Source organism: Lotus japonicus, chromosome 3, assembly GCF_012489685.1.
Source record: "Lotus japonicus ecotype B-129 chromosome 3, LjGifu_v1.2".
In the NCBI taxonomy this organism is placed as follows: domain Eukaryota; kingdom Viridiplantae; phylum Streptophyta; class Magnoliopsida; order Fabales; family Fabaceae; genus Lotus; species Lotus japonicus.
The window spans coordinates 18,795,571-18,812,367 of record NC_080043.1 but is presented as its reverse complement, the minus strand read 5'-3'; the positions used below and the strand labels follow the sequence as shown (position 1 = coordinate 18,812,367).

Below are 16,797 nucleotides of genomic sequence, written 5' to 3'. Positions count from 1 at the left end.
TTTTTTTCCCGCTATGTTATTGCTCTTCTTTGTAGTTGGGAAATGTTTTGGTGTAGTTTAATATATGAATTCTTTAAATAAAGGGCATCTTATTAGAAAAAAGTTTTGTCTTGTATGTTACTTTCTCTCCAAATTTGTAATTAATCTCTTCGTATGAATCAGTTTGAATTGGTATAACATTGTTGCAGGCTTTGAAATTATAAAGTGGTATTAGATAGGGATAAAGATCAGTGCTAAAATTAGGAGAAAATTGTACAAGAAAAAGGTTATGCTAAACACAATGTTGTACCAAAGAGTCAAACCCTTTGTGAGAAGATGGGATAATGCACATACACAAATGCAACGATGCGCACGAGTACACAAATGCAACCAAATGTATGCAAATTCTACACTCTGTTATATTATACGCATTGTAAATATTTTCTAATTTTCAACCAATTAAATTTTAAAGATGTAAAAGAATAAATTTTTATATTATTTAATTGATTTATGTGATAGTTTTTTTAATTTGATTGATTAACAATGTAAAAACATTTAAATTGTAAGTCAAATTACTTAATAATTAATACTTTATAAAATTAACAACTTCAAAAGTAACAGAGGTACGTGCGTGAGTGTGCGCACGTGTGTGTATTTTATGGGAATGGTGTTCTTATGTGAGAATAGTAGGAAAAAAGCATGACTATAACATCTAATTGAAATGCAATAATACAACATAAGAAATGATGGTTTGAATTGTATTCTTGTATAACTTGAGTTTTCAATTGATTATGAGTTTTTAAAATGTTTTCGCAATCATTTAGTGGAGTGGCTAAATGCAAAAAATAGTAAACGATAAAAACACAAGCAACATATTATGGTTCATCCACAAATGATGAGGCTAAGTACAGTCCTTGGCTTCACCAAGATTTTACTAAACAAATATCAATGACTTCTCCTACACCAAGTATTAGACAAGACTTCTCCCAGCCAAGTATTCTGCAAGACTTCTCTTAACGAATTATTAGACAGGACTTCTCCCAATCAAGTATTAGACATGACTTTTCCCAACCAAGTATTCTAAAGGAATCCTCCTCTACAGAGTATTATTCAGGACTTCTCCTAAGATCTTTTTCAAACTTGTTTGGCTCTACATGGTTCTCCTCTCACAAGAGGGATAGTAGAAAATACTAAGCACATGAACTGCAAAGTATGTGATAAGATTTGACTATGTGATGTACTTTGAGTTCTAGATCTAGAGAGAGTTGGGTGTAAAGATTTGACTCTTGGGTATTTCCCTCAGACGATGTAGGGACTTTTCTTTCTTGCTTGCTTGATGAAGATTTCCGATTCAGATGAAAGTTGATTATCGTTGAAACTCTACTTCTTGCTTTTGAAAATCTTTAAGTTCTCCTTTTATACTTCAAGTGCTTTTAGGGTTTGTTGATAGTCATTGGAGCGTTGTAGAGCACTTTGAGTTCTCGTTGTTAGATCAAACAATCTTCTCGTCAGATGCATTAAATGTGTTGTATTCTTTTGACTAAGACTAGTTGCTTTAAATTAAAATGTATTTTCAGTTGGTTAGTAGCATATTGAGCGTTGTTCCGCTCCTTTTGTGAGAGAAAGAGGAAACTTGATTTTGACAATGTTGTACTTATTTTCTTGATCAAAGTGCTTTAAAGAGTATCACGTGATTCTTGAAATTTGACTCTCGCCTCAAGAATGTTAGAAATATTTCTTCAAATTGAACATGGCGCTCTTTCTCTATACATTGTCTTCATTTGTCAGCTTTAAGATAGACGATGGATTTCTTCACTTAGTGTAGCCTTCTCTTCTTGCAGACGATCTAGCCGATTTGACTTTTCTTTGCTAGTGCAAATTATCTTGTAGCTTTGACCTTTCCTCACTTGTATGGACTGCCTCGTTGCATTGTCTTGCACTTTAAAGATCAAACAATGAGGGATGTGAGTCATAAGTGTTGTTTCCTGAAATATAATTTACATGAAATTTTTAACTATTACACTTATACTCTTGAAAATTGTTATCATTCAAATATAATAAACAGTGTATATAGCGTTTGAACTTAACACTAATAATGAGTCAGAAATATTAAAAATATTTAACCCTCACATGATTTAATGTTTTAATCTGAATCTTTCATGATTTGATCAAACAATTATGATTTATTCCTACTATTCTCACATCCTATAATATATAGTATTTCTGAAACAAAAAAGTGGTCTGATAAGTGTCGCCTCCTCATTCTATGCTTTTCTTCATAAGATTTCTCTCTCATACTATAATTAGTATGTAGATGATGTCATATTAATATTTTCTAATTTTTTTAGTAATTTAAATATTAAATAATTCCACAATGTCGAAAATAATTAACTTATTAATATTGCATTTAATAGTTATTACTGACATCAGAATAATTAACAAAAGTCAATTGTGGCTTTTTCAAAAATAACTATCGTATTAATTTGACTTTTAATTATTTTTAATGACATTAGAATAATTAATAAAAGTCGATTGTGACTTTTCTACCATTAAAATGTATGCTGACAAAGTTTTTTTAATGATTATAATTATTTTTTATATTACAAAATTAAAAAAAATGAATGTAATATCTTAAGTTCAAAATGATATCAAATATATCGTAAAAAATTGATATCAAATAGTTTTAAAGGATTGATTTGGAAATTAACGTAAAAACTTTGTATTTTATGTTTTCGTATATACATCTGGAAGATTAACATGGTTTTGATATATTCATTCAAAGAATAAAAAATTAGAAAGGGAAAAAAAAAACTAGAATGTATCTAGGATTAGAAAAAAAAATTAAATAAGTGATATACGTATTTAAAAGAGAAAAATAAGAGAGGAAATATGAAAATGTAAGACCCCGAAATAAATAACTAATTTATTTATTTAATTTCATTATATTAATTAATTGAGTGTTTATAATCTATTATTTTTAAGTTATTTTCCTAACTCGATTTTAACTATGAATCAAGGAAATCATTTAAATCATAATTAATTTCAAGATATTTTATTTTCTATAGTTTCATTGAAAATAAAAATAATATCATTAGTCTTCTTATTTTTAATAAGCCATAACTTTTGTTTTATTCAATAAACTCAATTCAACGCTCCGTGAGCTATCTGACCATTGTCTTTTCTCTCAGATGATGATAAGTACTATTGTCTTTTTCTTATAATTTATACTTAGCTTATACGCATAATATGACGACGTCATATTTGTTCTAATTGTCTGACAATCATTCTTTAGCTCAATTTCTACTCATTTCTTGGTTTATGAATCATTTTATTTTACTCAAAGTGATTCAAATTTATATTTTATCATTTCATAGAGTTCCTCATAATTTTTAAGATAATAATATAGCACATTTATATTTTTCTCTTAACCTTATGAACTAATTTTTTCGGTGCCTAAATCAATTCGTACTGATTTTAAAAATATCTTTCTCCATACTTGGCTCTCCCTCCTCCACGTCCTCCCATCCACCAATCGACTTCTTTCCCTCTCATTCTTACCACTCACCTGCTCTCACTTCTTTCTCATTTCTTTTCGGCTTAATTGCAACTTTGGTCCCCGACGTTTACCAATGCCACGATTTTGGTCCCCCACCTAATTTAAGTACATAGATGGTCCCCGACGTTGTAGGTCGTGTGCAACGTTAGTCCTACCGTTTATTTCTTAATGGAGGAGACTTACGTGGACATCTAGTTGGAGAGAAAAAGGAGGTATGAGGAGAGAGGGAAGCACGTGAGTATCACGTGAACTCACGTGAACCTTATATGAACCCATTACCTTTTTCGTTCTAGGGAGGTCAGGGGTTTGGGTATAATGGGTTCAGATAAGGATCACGTGATACTCACGTGCTTCCCTCTATCCTCATACCTCCTTTCTCTCTCTAATTGGACGTCCACGTAATCCTCCTCCATTAAGAAATAAACGGTAGGACTAACGTTGCACACGGCCTACAACGTCGGAGACTATCCATGCAATTAAATTAGGTGGGGGACTAAAATTGTGGTATTGGTAAATGTCGGGGACCAAAGTTACAATTAAGCCTTTCTTTTCTTTTCCTGGCAGCATTCTCACTTTCTCCTTTTCATCACTTGTCTTCCTTCTTTTGCTGCAACAAGAAACCCACGTCTCTACCTTCTCCTCATCACCAACACCAAATTCTTCTTTTCTCTCTTGTACAGCACCTCACCATCATCACGAGTTGCTTCTTCCTTCATGTTCAAGCCGCCACCAATCCTCTCCATGGCCACAACGAAGCCAGCCCTCACCACCATGGTTTTCCTTTCTTCTTCATTCACGTGCAGCACCCACACCATCACCACCGTCCCTCCTCCTCACCATGGCAACAGTCCAGCCAAGAGGTCACCATAATCACGTTCTTCTTCTCCTTTCAACCATGAAAGCCACTGCACCAAGCTCTCTTCTTCTTTTCTCCTCCCACGCACAATCACCATGAAAACACCATGAACCCACAACTATGGCAGCAACCACGATCCTCTTGCTCTTCAGCCGTGGACCACCACCATACAAGGCCAGCCACCAACGAGTCCAGCAGCCCCAACACGCGAGCCACCACAGCCACCACAAAGTGAAAACAGAGGAGTACGCCGTCGCCGACGTCGCGAACTTCGCCCTTCATTTCCGGTGTCATCGAGCCTCCGTTCACAGCGAGTTTAGTACCATTGGAACCCTTGCGACGTCCACAACAAAACCCATATTCCGGATCGTCGTTCCGTCGACGTTGACCGCCGCTGCCGCCTTCGGGAGCTCCTTCCGGTCAACTCCGGCGACCGATGAAAAAATGGAGGATGCTGCTACGATCCTTGCCGTGAGGAGAGCAAACCACTATTTTCAATTTCATATTTGGGTCATTTTATTCGACGACCCCGACGACCACCGTCGACCTTCGGCTGAACTTTATGGGCAAACCGTCGACTCTTTGGGGAAACGGACGGCGCCGTTGAGTTCCTGGCCGCGAAAGGGTGAAGGAACAACCTTCCTTCGTGTCTCCGGCGACAATCCCTCCGTCAACCCCGTGAGCCGCAACTTTCTCTAACGACCCTTCGCCGACAAGTTTCCGAAACTTTATTTTCGTAAGCCTTCAACTCTTGTATATGTTTTAGCCTCGAGTAAGCAAGTTTTAAAGAAAAATAAATATTTTCGTTGTTATTGTGAAAATTGAAGTTTAACAGTTGATTAGGGAGGAGTTGCGATTTGCTTTACAAAATGATGTAAATTTCAAAAGAGATATGTACTCTACTATTTTGTTGTAACTGTTGACTGAGAAAGAGTCGTTTAAATTGCGTATGCTTCGAGTCAATTGTCTAAAGTCGTAGTTAAGACCTTGAGTTAGTGGGTTAACTTAGTTAGTGATTTCGTTAAGTGTACTTATGAAGGGTACGAATAACGGGAGCGCTTGGCGACGAAGCCAAATAATAAAAGGAAGCAAGACGACACAGGAAAACAAAGATGTGATCGAAATGAAGTCACCGTTTAGGAAGAAAATTGGCTAAGGTAAGGGTAACTCGGTTTTAGCGCGTCTTTGAGTCTTGCATGCTTTTATCGCACTGCATGTGTTTGAGATGAAGATGTTTAAATTTGATTGACATTTGATTATGACTGTTGTACTGAACTGGGAAAATATTTTCTGGAGGCTTCGGCCGTGTGAACTGATTGAGACGTGTGTTTCCGTTTTCTGGGGCTTCAGCCATTGGTTATTGTTGGTTCTTCGATTATTGTTATGTGGGAATAGTGAACTGAGCTAGTATGCATAATTGAATTGATGTATGCTTGTTGGAAATATGAATAACATGTGGTTTGAATTACCCAAGTGGCAATGAGGAGGTGTGGTCCTATCATTGTCCCGTCTTGTGTGACGCTATAAGTGGCGATGAGAAGGTGTGGTCCTATCATTGTCCCGTCCATTGTGACGCTAAGTGGCAATCAGGAGGTGTGGTCCTATGATTGTCTCGTCTTGTGAGACGCTAAGTGGCGATGAGGAGGTGTGGTCCTATCATTGTCCCGTCCATTGTGACGCTAAGTGGCAATCAGGAGGTGTGGTCCTATGATTGTCCCGTTTTGTGAGATGCTAAGTGGCGATGAGGAGGTGTGGTCCTATCATTATCCCTCCTTGTGAGGCGTATAAGTGGCGGTCAGGTGATTGTGTTCACCTGGTTGTCCCGTCTTGTGTGACGTATAAGTGGTGGTCAGGTGATTGTGTTCACCTGGTTGTCCCGTCTTGTGTGACGTATAAGTGGTGGTCAGGTGATTGTGTTCACCTGGTTGTCCCGCCTTGTGTGGCGCAATAAAGTGGCGATGAGGTGGGTTTGTCCCACGTGATTGTCCCGTCTTGCGAGACGTTATTGTTTGATTGATATTGTTGAGGTTGTTGATATCTGATTTGATGTTATATTGTTGATTTTATTGTTATCTGATTTAAACCTAGGGTGTTAAGTTGTGGATATCTGAATAAATATATGCTGTTAAGTTGTTGATATCTGAGTTAAAACCACATCGTTGATTTTGCTAATATGCTGATATATGATTTGATTTCATGTTGGTAGATATACGATGTCATCTATCCTGGATTAAATTGGTAGCTTACTTACCATGGCATGTATTAGATTTGAATAACATGCTTTTCTCTTTTATATGTGGTAGTTGTATGAAGTTAACCCTTTCTATTTGCCACTTGTTGTTTGGGCTCTTAACGCTATTAGGCGATGGAGAATCTTCGATGGAGCTTGATCTTCGTACGAGTCGGAGAGAAGAACTTGAAGAACTGTGGATGACTCGAAGAATAGAGTCGGGTGTAGGGCTAGAGCCTTGGGTTAGAGAGCTTACCGTTATTGGTTTAAGCTTGCATAAAGATTTTAGGAATTTATATTTGAGGTTTCGGGTAGGTTCCAATACATTGCTTTCCTGCGGTTCCCCGATGTGGAGATCGTAGGGAGTATGTCGGATTCATGGTGTCATTGCATAATAGGTTTTTGTTGAGTTGTTTCTATTGGTTAGGTTTTGTAGTTGGGAGTATGCATGGCATGTTTTGGAAATACATTTGAAAAGAAAAAAAATATACTCGTGTTTATGTATTATTTTGGAAAACATTGCATATTTACTTTAATATGTTACTAAAGTGACACCCGAAATTCGGAGCATTACAAAAAACGTCTGATTTATCATTTATGCTGATGAAGTACTCTTATTTTATTCGTATATGGTGCGAGATAAATACTAGCAAAAAGTCTATTTCGTAAGATACTCCTACATGTATCTTAAAAGATAATAAATGGACATGATTAAATCATAACTGAAATACCATTAGATCTAATCATTAATGAACATGATTAAAGGATTATAAGTGGTCACATGACACTTAATATTTTAAACATGACCATTAGTGATTTAGATCTAACAGTTATGATTTATTCATACAATTATCATATAAGAATATATATACATCTTTAACAATGTCTCTCTCTATATATATATACACCGGGGTGTATCTAGGAGGGGCTGGCAGGCCACCGCCCCCTAAGAATTTTAAAATTTTCACCGACTATAGATATTTTTGTAAAGAAAAAAAGAATTTTTCGTTCCAACTAAGACATTATCATTAAGATGTTTCCAGAGATCCTAATTTAGGAAAAATTTCGAGTTTATCAGAGTTTTACTAGAAGTTAGTTGAAATTGAAAAAACAACAATATTTCCACTTGTTGATATATTGATACGTCTTGTTTTGACATTCTCTGTTTCAACAGCATCTACAGAGCAATCTTGTTCTGCAATGAAAGTTGTTAAGACTCGGCTTCGCAACAAAATTGAAGATAATCTTGTCAGAAATTTATTAGCTGTATATTTCAAGAGAGAAATTGTTGAAATAATCTCTACTGATACAATAATAGATAACTTTTGTACTATGAAAGAATAAAGAGTTGTATTTAAATAATTTTTTTATTATATAAAGTTTATATAGTATGAAGATTTTTTTAGTCTTATATCTCGCCTCTCTCGCCCTTTAATAAGAATATCCTGTATACGCCCCTATATATTATATGTATGTATGTGCATGCGTGTATTACATCATTAATAATTTATATTTAATTAAATACTAGTATTGAACCTGTCATAGCTAGAATATAAAGGTACATGTAAATAAAAAAAATACTATATACAAATAATTAAATATATTATCAATAGTTAAAAATTTTGTTAAGAATATCCTTATCAACAATCCTTCGTGGTGGAATATATTTCCTTTCTGTTAATAGCAAGAACCTTTTACCATTTTCTCCTTGTAACCTTGGTGTTATATCTTTACTATATACATTTTATATTATTAACATATTAGGACAATATGTTGATATTATTTTTTTTTTTTGAGTAAGATATTATTTTATTTTTATTTCTGAGTGATTAACATATTTTTATGAAATTATAAAAACAATAATATAAATAAGTTGACCGCTTAATGGCTCCATTCAAATTAGATATAAGTAAATAAAATAGTTATTAATAAATACTAAAATTATAATAGAAAATTACAATATAATTATAATATAGTATAAACATTAGATTTATACTAAAAATTGAGAGATATTTTATATTATTCCAGAAATTAAATGAGAATAAATAAAATATTGACCTTACAAAATTATGACCTTATCCCATGATAAGTTGTTCCATTAATAAATCTTCTCTTTTAAAAAAGATAACTTTTGGATAAAAAAGAAAAGATGAAGGAACAAGGGTGTGCTTTTTTCACTTTTCAATCACTTCGCTACTTGCGAAGAGATGCATGCGACACACTAGACCCATTTTTATATCATTTTTATATTTCTTGTAGTTAGTGGCGGTTTAGAACCACCATTATCTTTTTTTTTATAGGCAACCACCACTATATATATTATGTAAGCCAGCTTTATTTTCATTTTATTTAAAAATAATTTTTTTAATCAAAAGTTAATTTTTTTTCTCTTTCTTTCACCTCATTATTTCTCTTCTCCCTCTCCTTTATTTCTATCATACCAAATAACCTATAAATATACTCTATTTCTCTCATATTTCTCTCTCCTCAACTTCTCTCTTATCTATGTCTCCTTTCTCTACCAAACGAAGTGTCAATATTGAAGGTTTTGAGTACCAATAATATGTTAGTTTAGTAGTAACAAAGTTAGAACTTTAACATTTTGTTTGGTAGAGAAGAGAGAAGTTGAGTAGAGAGAAATATAGTAGATTTATAGGTTATTTGGTATAGTAAAGATAAATGAGAGAGATGAAAAATAATAAGGTAGAAGAGAGAAAAAATTAACTTTTGATTAAAAGAACATTTTTTAAAACAAAAATGTGAATGCAAATTAGTGGCGATTCTAAACCGCCACTGCTAAGAAAATGAAAATAAAATAATAGTGGCGGTTTGAAACTGTACTAATTGCACTTAAATTAAAAAAAAAGGTGAGTCACATTAAAAAGTGGGAAGAACTCACCCTCTATCTCTCTCTCACCTACATTAAAGCACAATTAAATAATGATACACAATCCACCTCTCTCCTATCTCTTTCTCTCTTCCCTCAATTTCTTCTCCATCTCGGTGCTACCAAACACAGTGTAAAAGATGGTAGTTTAAGCTCAAATATTGGAAGAAACATTTATTAGGAGGAATATTCAATTGTTTCCTGAATGGATAGAGGAAAGCAAGTTAGACCTTAAAGGATTAGAGTACAAGTTTAAATACCGAGAAAAATATTTATTAGGAGCAGGGACGGATTTAAGTGCAAGGGTATGAGGGCAAGTGTCCTCACTTAATTTTGGAAAAAACATTAGAAAAAAAAAATTTAGTAGTAAAAGTATGTGTTTTTTTATGGCCTATTTGATAAATAATGTCATCACTTAGGTTCCACAATGTTAAATGCCTTCACTTGTGTCTCACGCTAAATGCCCTTACTTGAGTAGTAAAAGTATGTGCTTTTTTATTGTTCATTTGATAAAAAATGTCCTCATATATGTTTTTTTTGGTAAAAAATGACATCACTTGTGTTCATTTGGTAAAAGGTGTCCTCACTTTTAATAGTATATATTTTTTTTTTGTTTCGAATTTATATGTATATATTGCTCTCACAACATCAAATTTTTGGATCCGTCACTGAATAGAAGAGATATGCAACTATTTTCTGAACGAGTGGTGACATAGCAAATAAAGAAAAAAGTCTTAAATATGTTTTTGGTCCCTCTAAAATTTGAATCTTTTGATTTAGGCCCTCTAAATATTTATTTTTGTATACACCCTTATTTTGAAAATAATATGGAGAGATAAGTCTCTGTCGTTACATTTACCTAGCAGACGCTGACGTGACATATTTTAGTAGGACCTAAACCAAAGAACCATAGTCTTAAAGAGATCTAAACTAAAGAACCATAATTTTAGAGGGATTTAAAACTCAATTTTTATTATGTCTTAAGTCACTCTAAACGACGTAAGGTGACGTTAGAGACTGAAACTTCAGTATTATTTTACATTTGGCTTTCTTGGCTTATAAAAAAAAATTACTTTTAGGGTGCATACCAAAAAGAAATATTTAGGAGAGCCTAAACCAAATGACTCTATAGCGACCAAAACGAGAATGGATCCTCTGCAGCAGTTAATTCCCTCAATCTCTCTGCTGCAGAGTTTTCAGCCATTTGATTGATCCAACAATTCACAATTTTCAAGCATTAAAAAAATGTTTTAATTAAGTGAAAACACGCACGTGACCATCAAAGTGATGCAAAGTGTAGAACAACGCCATTGGAACTGACAGGATGTTTAGAAGCAAGGGAACCATTGCCAGTAGGCGGTACGCAACCCATATTGGAAGAATGGGTGGCAGCAACATTCGCCGGCGGCCGGAAAATTGTTGTGTCGTTGACGTTCAGCGGCAAAAGTCTGTCGTCCAGCGCTGTTGTAACGATTGAACCGCCGAGGTTGAGTCCTCCACATATGTTGCCCATCAAAATTGAATGCTTTCATCAAATTGCTCTCCTCTCCACTTTCTCTATATCATCATATCGCAATTTGTGCAAAGGTTGAATCTTATGGGTTTTTCTGCAACAATGATGAGAAGACGTAGAGTAAGCAAAGGAATTGACGGGAATCAAAAACTGGTGGAGTTTGTTTCGGAAGATCGATGAAGAATCGGTTTCGCCGGAGACTATATTGATGGACGGTGGCGGACGGTGACCGGCGTGGAGCGGCGCAGCGGTAAAGGAAGAGAATATGGTTACCACGCTTCCTGCAATGCTTCTGATGGTCACGTGGGTATTTTAAATTCTTTTTAGGAAAATGCTGTGGGGCACCACGCACGAAGCAATTTCAAAACCGCCAGAAACCGTAGCTTTTCTTTTTATTTTGACAATTGTAATTTTGTGGCGGTTTTAAACCGCCAGAAACCGTATCTTTGCTTTTTTTTGAACAGTTGTAAATTTGTGGCGGTTTAAAACCGCCACTAAATTACACTCGTGCACTAGCATTACTCTTCTTTTTAATGCGTGAAAATTGTGAATCATTGGATCAATTTAAAGGCTAGAAACTCTGCAGCAGAGAGATTGAGGGAATTAACTGCTGCAGAGATCCAAATCCGACCAAAACATATTTAAGCCAAGAAAAATGTTGAAGGTTGTTTTCGAAAATGGAGTTGAGCCTAAAAGAAAATATGTGGTTTTGTTTTTTTTGGGATAATCTTAAAGAAGGGAGAATATCCACGTTTCTTGCACCTAGACGGATTTGAGCTGAGGATTTCGTTTGTTTGTATGTTCTGGAAAAACCAGGTGAAATTTTTTGCTCATATTTTAATTTTTCAGATAATGTTAGCAATACCATATCCTACACTCTACCACAAATTCCACGCCACGTGGATAAAAAATGATCACTAATCCATGGTCACTGTTATCATTATTATTATGATAAAGGAACTCATTTTGTGGCACACACCAGCTACTAGTTTCAGTTGTGAAGCAAATGGCGTCTTCAGTGATGGCATCTGTGAGTCTCAAACCAGCTGGTTTCAGTCTTGAGAAATCCTCAGTGAGAGGACTTCCTTCCCTTTCAAGATCTTCTGCCTCCTTCAGAGTTGTTGCATCTGGTGGCAAGAAGATTAAAACTGACACTCCTTATGGTTAGTTAATTTGTATCCATTTTTCTTCAATCAACAATTCAACATGCATATATAGTAGACAATATTAATTCACTACTCTTTTTAACTTTGTTGTTTTTATGTGAATTATTTTAGGAACTGGTGGTGGCATGAACTTGAGGAATGGAGTTGATGCATCTGGCAGGAAGCCAAGGGTTTGTGATTTAACTTGTTTAGTTATACATATAAGTTTTTTATTACCAGTATCTTTTTTTTTTGAAAAGCAGTATCTTGAACATGTATGGAAAGCCGGATGAATATATAGAATCAATTTTATAGTTAAAATAAATTGTGACAAGTTGAAATGATATTTGAGTGTACCGGTAAAATTGATTTCATGAGTGAAGAATTGAGTCCTCACAAACAGTTGTTTCTGCGTTGAACATAATCAATTCTAAGGTTTCAAAATTAAATTTCACAACACTACTTACTCTACAAAAACCAATATTTTTCATAAAGATACATGTTTGATTCGCTTTAAGTAAGATCTCAAGTTCGAGTCTTATATGTAAGAAAATAGAATTGCATCTGGTTGAAGATACATGCCTTACAACAAAATTATTATACATAATTACATATAGTGTCTTTGGAAGAGCTTGTTTAATATTATCTCGTGGCATAAATGCATGAATTGATGTTTAGTTAAACTTTTGAAAATAGTTTATAACATCCATGGAAAGCTTTTTGCTTTTATTTTGATAAACTTATGATATTAACTTATGAGTAAAACGCATAGCTGTAGCCTGTAAGTCTGTACTTATTTAATAAGCTTTCTAATAAGTGCAGGATTATTGACCCAAGCGTTTAGATAAGTTGTACACCTGCACTCTTAGATATACAATTCTGTCAACTTGATAGGTTTCTTAAGTTTAAACTTCAGCTTCTTCATAGCGACCAATTTGTGGTAATAGATTTATTTGATAATGTAGTCATTGGTTCTTCTATTGATTACTAATTAATTTTTTCAAGGAGTGAATACATGAAAGAAAAAGAAACTATTAATGTTAATTGTCATCATGTTTATGATTAATTAAACATGGGTGATGTATTAGTGCTTACTGGATTATTTGCTTAAGAGCTTCCACCACATTATTAACTACTGAAACTTCAATTCAGGGAAAGGGTGTTTACCAGTATGTGGACAAGTACGGTGCTAATGTTGATGGATACAGGTAAATTACATCTTTCTTATTCTATGCCTATGTTCCCTTAAAAGGATTCATTTGACTGATCAATTGAGTTCTAATGTGGCTTCTGAATAACTAAGGATCCAAGTGAAAAAAAATGACTGTTGCACCATAAGTATTCATAAGAAATTCGAATGAGAGATTAAGTTCATACAAGTTACAATTTTGGATATTGATGTTCAGTTTTGATTCATTTTTATCTGATATACAAATCTAACCTGCTTATTCATATTGCATTTGTCTGATTTATTATGCAGTCCTATCTACGATACCAAGGACTGGTCTCCAACCGGTGATGTCTACGCTGGAGGTAATATTTGTTACTTAAATACCTTACATTCAATAAATACTAGCATGGTAGATATAGAAAGGAGTTTTGAGCTTTAATCTATTTGTAAAATTATTTTGAGTTTTATTACTAATTAGAATATGTTCCTCTAGAGTATCTGAATCTATCCTAAATCTGTTTATTGAGACCACCCATGTACTGGCCTCCCACAGTTATTCATTCCTGTAAATTTCACACTCCAGTTGTCCAACCCTGGAAGGTCCCTTATTGACTCGGCATATGACCAAAATAATCCTCATAAAGGGTAGAGCAACCCTCACTTCTGGATAGAGTTAGACCAAACCCCAATTCTAAGACTTAAGACTAATTTTGAATATGCTCCTATAGTGTAAAATACTGAAAGTGAGTGAATAATGGGATATCTATCTTAGGATTTCTCTTAAATTATTTGGCGAGCTAATTATATTGTTTGTTCATTTGGAGAATCCTTGTGCTTAAAGGAGCCTTTCTCCTATCCATTTGTGTTTCAACTTTCAACATCATTAAAAATGTTGTTTATCATTGTCAATCTTTCTAATGTTATGACTATAAATAATTAAATGAAAATTAGACAGATTTCACTTGATTGGAATAAAATGTGATTTTATTTTCCTATGATGACAACAAATTTTATAAATGCAGGTACGACTGGCTTGGCTATCTGGGCTGTAACTCTACTTGGTCTTCTGGCTGGGGGAGCTCTTCTTGTCTACAACACAAGTGCTTTGTCACAATAGACTGTGCTAAATTGATATTCTAGTTAAAACATTCCATGTATCTGTAAAAATGAAGGAAATACTCATGAAGTACTTTCTGGAGAACGTTTTCCTTCACTTCTATAAATATGTGAACTGTGAAATGTCCTTATGTTTGTATAACCGTGCATATTCATGTTTATGTTAATCTCATTATGGGTTAAATTGTATGCTTTGTGCCATTGGGGCACTTTTCCTTCATGGGTGTGGCCTGTGGGGATAGTGTGTTTTCTCACCATTCGCTATGGTGAGAGATGGAAAGTGAAGCTACTTGATACCTAGCTATCTAGCCAAAATATTTAAATTTTTACAGAACACAGCTTACTAAGAGCATATCTTTGTTGTGTAAATAATCAAACAACTAATCTTCAAGAGAAATGATTGCTAAATCAACTGTTAAGAGTAAACACTCAAGTGCCAGCTCATACAAGCATCTCGGTTCGAGTACTTTCATCTTTCAAAGTTAGAAATTCACATCACCTAGCCTATAAAAATTCAAAAACCATTCACTACAAATCTACAAGTGTTAAAAGCCAAAATTCCTAAAGGTTTGTTAGATCGAAATATGCTCTAGCCATCAAAATCTGCTTGAAAAAACCAGAAAACTACCTTTTCCATCTTTGCCACAATCTTCATCAGCTTCCTTAACATCAAAAGTGAAACTGCATTCCTGATCATATATCCCATGTATGAATCACATGAAATAAAGCACATAGATTGGCTGGCTACCATCCTTCCTCCATAGCTCAGTTGGGAGGATACAAAAGTAAAGTAGGAATTAGGAAACTAGAACAAAAATTCAAGACCCAAAATGCTCATCCTTAGAGCTTTTCATTCAACTGACAACTAGCACCAATTTTCCTACATCAAACCAAGCTATCCCTATTTGTACCATTATAATACTTATCATCATCATCATCATCATCATCATCATCACCTCTCCCCCGGTTGGCTATAAGCGTTAACCATTCTAAAATGGAACTAATGGTAATAAGCACCACTGAGATGGAAAATGCAAAGCTTTAACTCCCTACAGCCTATTCTTTGATTGAATACTTCCTCGTAAGATCAGTTGTCAGAAGCATCCAGTAACCTGCGTCATCCAATTCAAGATCATAGCAGCTCATCCTTAGCATAATCAAAGGTATCCTCATTGCCCTGTTTGAACATTTAGTCCTCCTGAAATTGCTGCAGCAGTGGCAATTTCCCTAGTGATTTGGGAGAGAGTTCTAAAGTGTCTTTAACTAATCACAGATTTGTCCTTGACCAAGGGTGCTGCTACTAAATCTGCGCCATTTGTGCCTCTAAGCAAATTTTCATTTTATTTTGATAAAGAAATTACACCTAAAGTATAACCATAAGTTAATAAATGGTGTTATTCCTTGAATGATGTCTGAACTGTGGTGGATCTCTTTGTTATATTTATTAATTATACAAGTCTATTGATGAAATATACAGAAAATATTTCCTAGTTTCAAGTATAACCATAAGAAATACTTCTTACCATGATTTCTTATACCAAAGATAGTTACTCATATACAGTTTGAAGGTTTTTTTAGTATCCTATGCTTGATGAGAGAGTACCATAGAAGCAAGGTCAAATAAATAGAAGCAACATATGATCCTTTACTATCTCTGATATTTTCATATTCGTTAAATTTTTCATATTGCAGGCTCCAAGTACATTTTATCCAACTCAAAAGAACAACACAGATATGCAGAGACTCATAGAGGGAAACAAACCTCGATCAAATTTAAAAAATTATTTTTGAATATGTCCACAACATCTTTTTGAAGAAACATTCCAATATTGAGATATATAATGAAGCAAACTCGTATGCAAATTCTATCATCATGTTTGAATAACTAAGCCTTTGGTCAAAATATGTACTAGAGAAGCATTGCATGAGATAACTTGCTAGGTGTTAAGAAGGAAAAAGGAGAAAATAATTAACCAAAAAAGCCGGAGACTGTTGTTCACGATTCTAGAACACAAGGATAGTTTAATCATTCCAAGCCAGTTAAACTACAAGTGAAGGACCATAATCTAGATGAGTTTCTGTATTTGATATTCAAGTTATTCATTCAATCAAAGATCAATTAATTCAGGAGATCTATATTAAGGAACTGTAGTAGATTATAGAGATTTTGTGATAGTCAAACTAAACAATTTCATTTTGTCAACTTTTTTCTATGGTAGATAGGAAAATTAGAGCACCGGTATTTGTTTGGCACCATTTGATTTTATTTACAAAATTTCTATTCTATTTCCAAGCTATTAAGATAGGAATCGTCAGACTAAAACGACGACCAAAGTTTATAAAT

The 16,797-nt window shown here is 34.2% G+C and overlaps 1 protein-coding gene across 1 annotated transcript; it reads left to right on the top strand.

Annotated features, from left to right (window-relative positions):
- The first annotated feature begins 11,990 nt into the window (after window positions 1–11,990).
- Window positions 11,991–14,673, top strand: LOC130748243 (photosystem II 10 kDa polypeptide, chloroplastic). Its single transcript, XM_057601423.1, has 5 exons — window positions 11,991–12,184; window positions 12,299–12,357; window positions 13,319–13,374; window positions 13,647–13,699; window positions 14,360–14,673. The coding sequence occupies exons 1-5, from the start codon at window positions 12,028–12,030 to the stop codon at window positions 14,452–14,454; spliced, it is 420 nt and encodes a 139-aa protein (XP_057457406.1). The 5' UTR covers window positions 11,991–12,027; the 3' UTR covers window positions 14,455–14,673.
- Window positions 14,674–16,797: the final 2,124 nt, after the last annotated feature.

Bases quoted from the DNA above. Each gene is read 5' to 3' on its own strand.
- LOC130748243 (XM_057601423.1), top strand. From the start codon at position 12,028: ATGGCGTCTTCAGTGATGGCATCTGTGAGTCTCAAACCAGCTGGTTTC. The intron at 12,185-12,298 runs GTTAGTTAATTT...GAATTATTTTAG, and splicing joins TAAAACTGACACTCCTTATG to GAACTGGTGGTGGCATGAAC. The intron at 13,375-13,646 runs GTAAATTACATC...TTTATTATGCAG, and splicing joins GCTAATGTTGATGGATACAG to TCCTATCTACGATACCAAGG.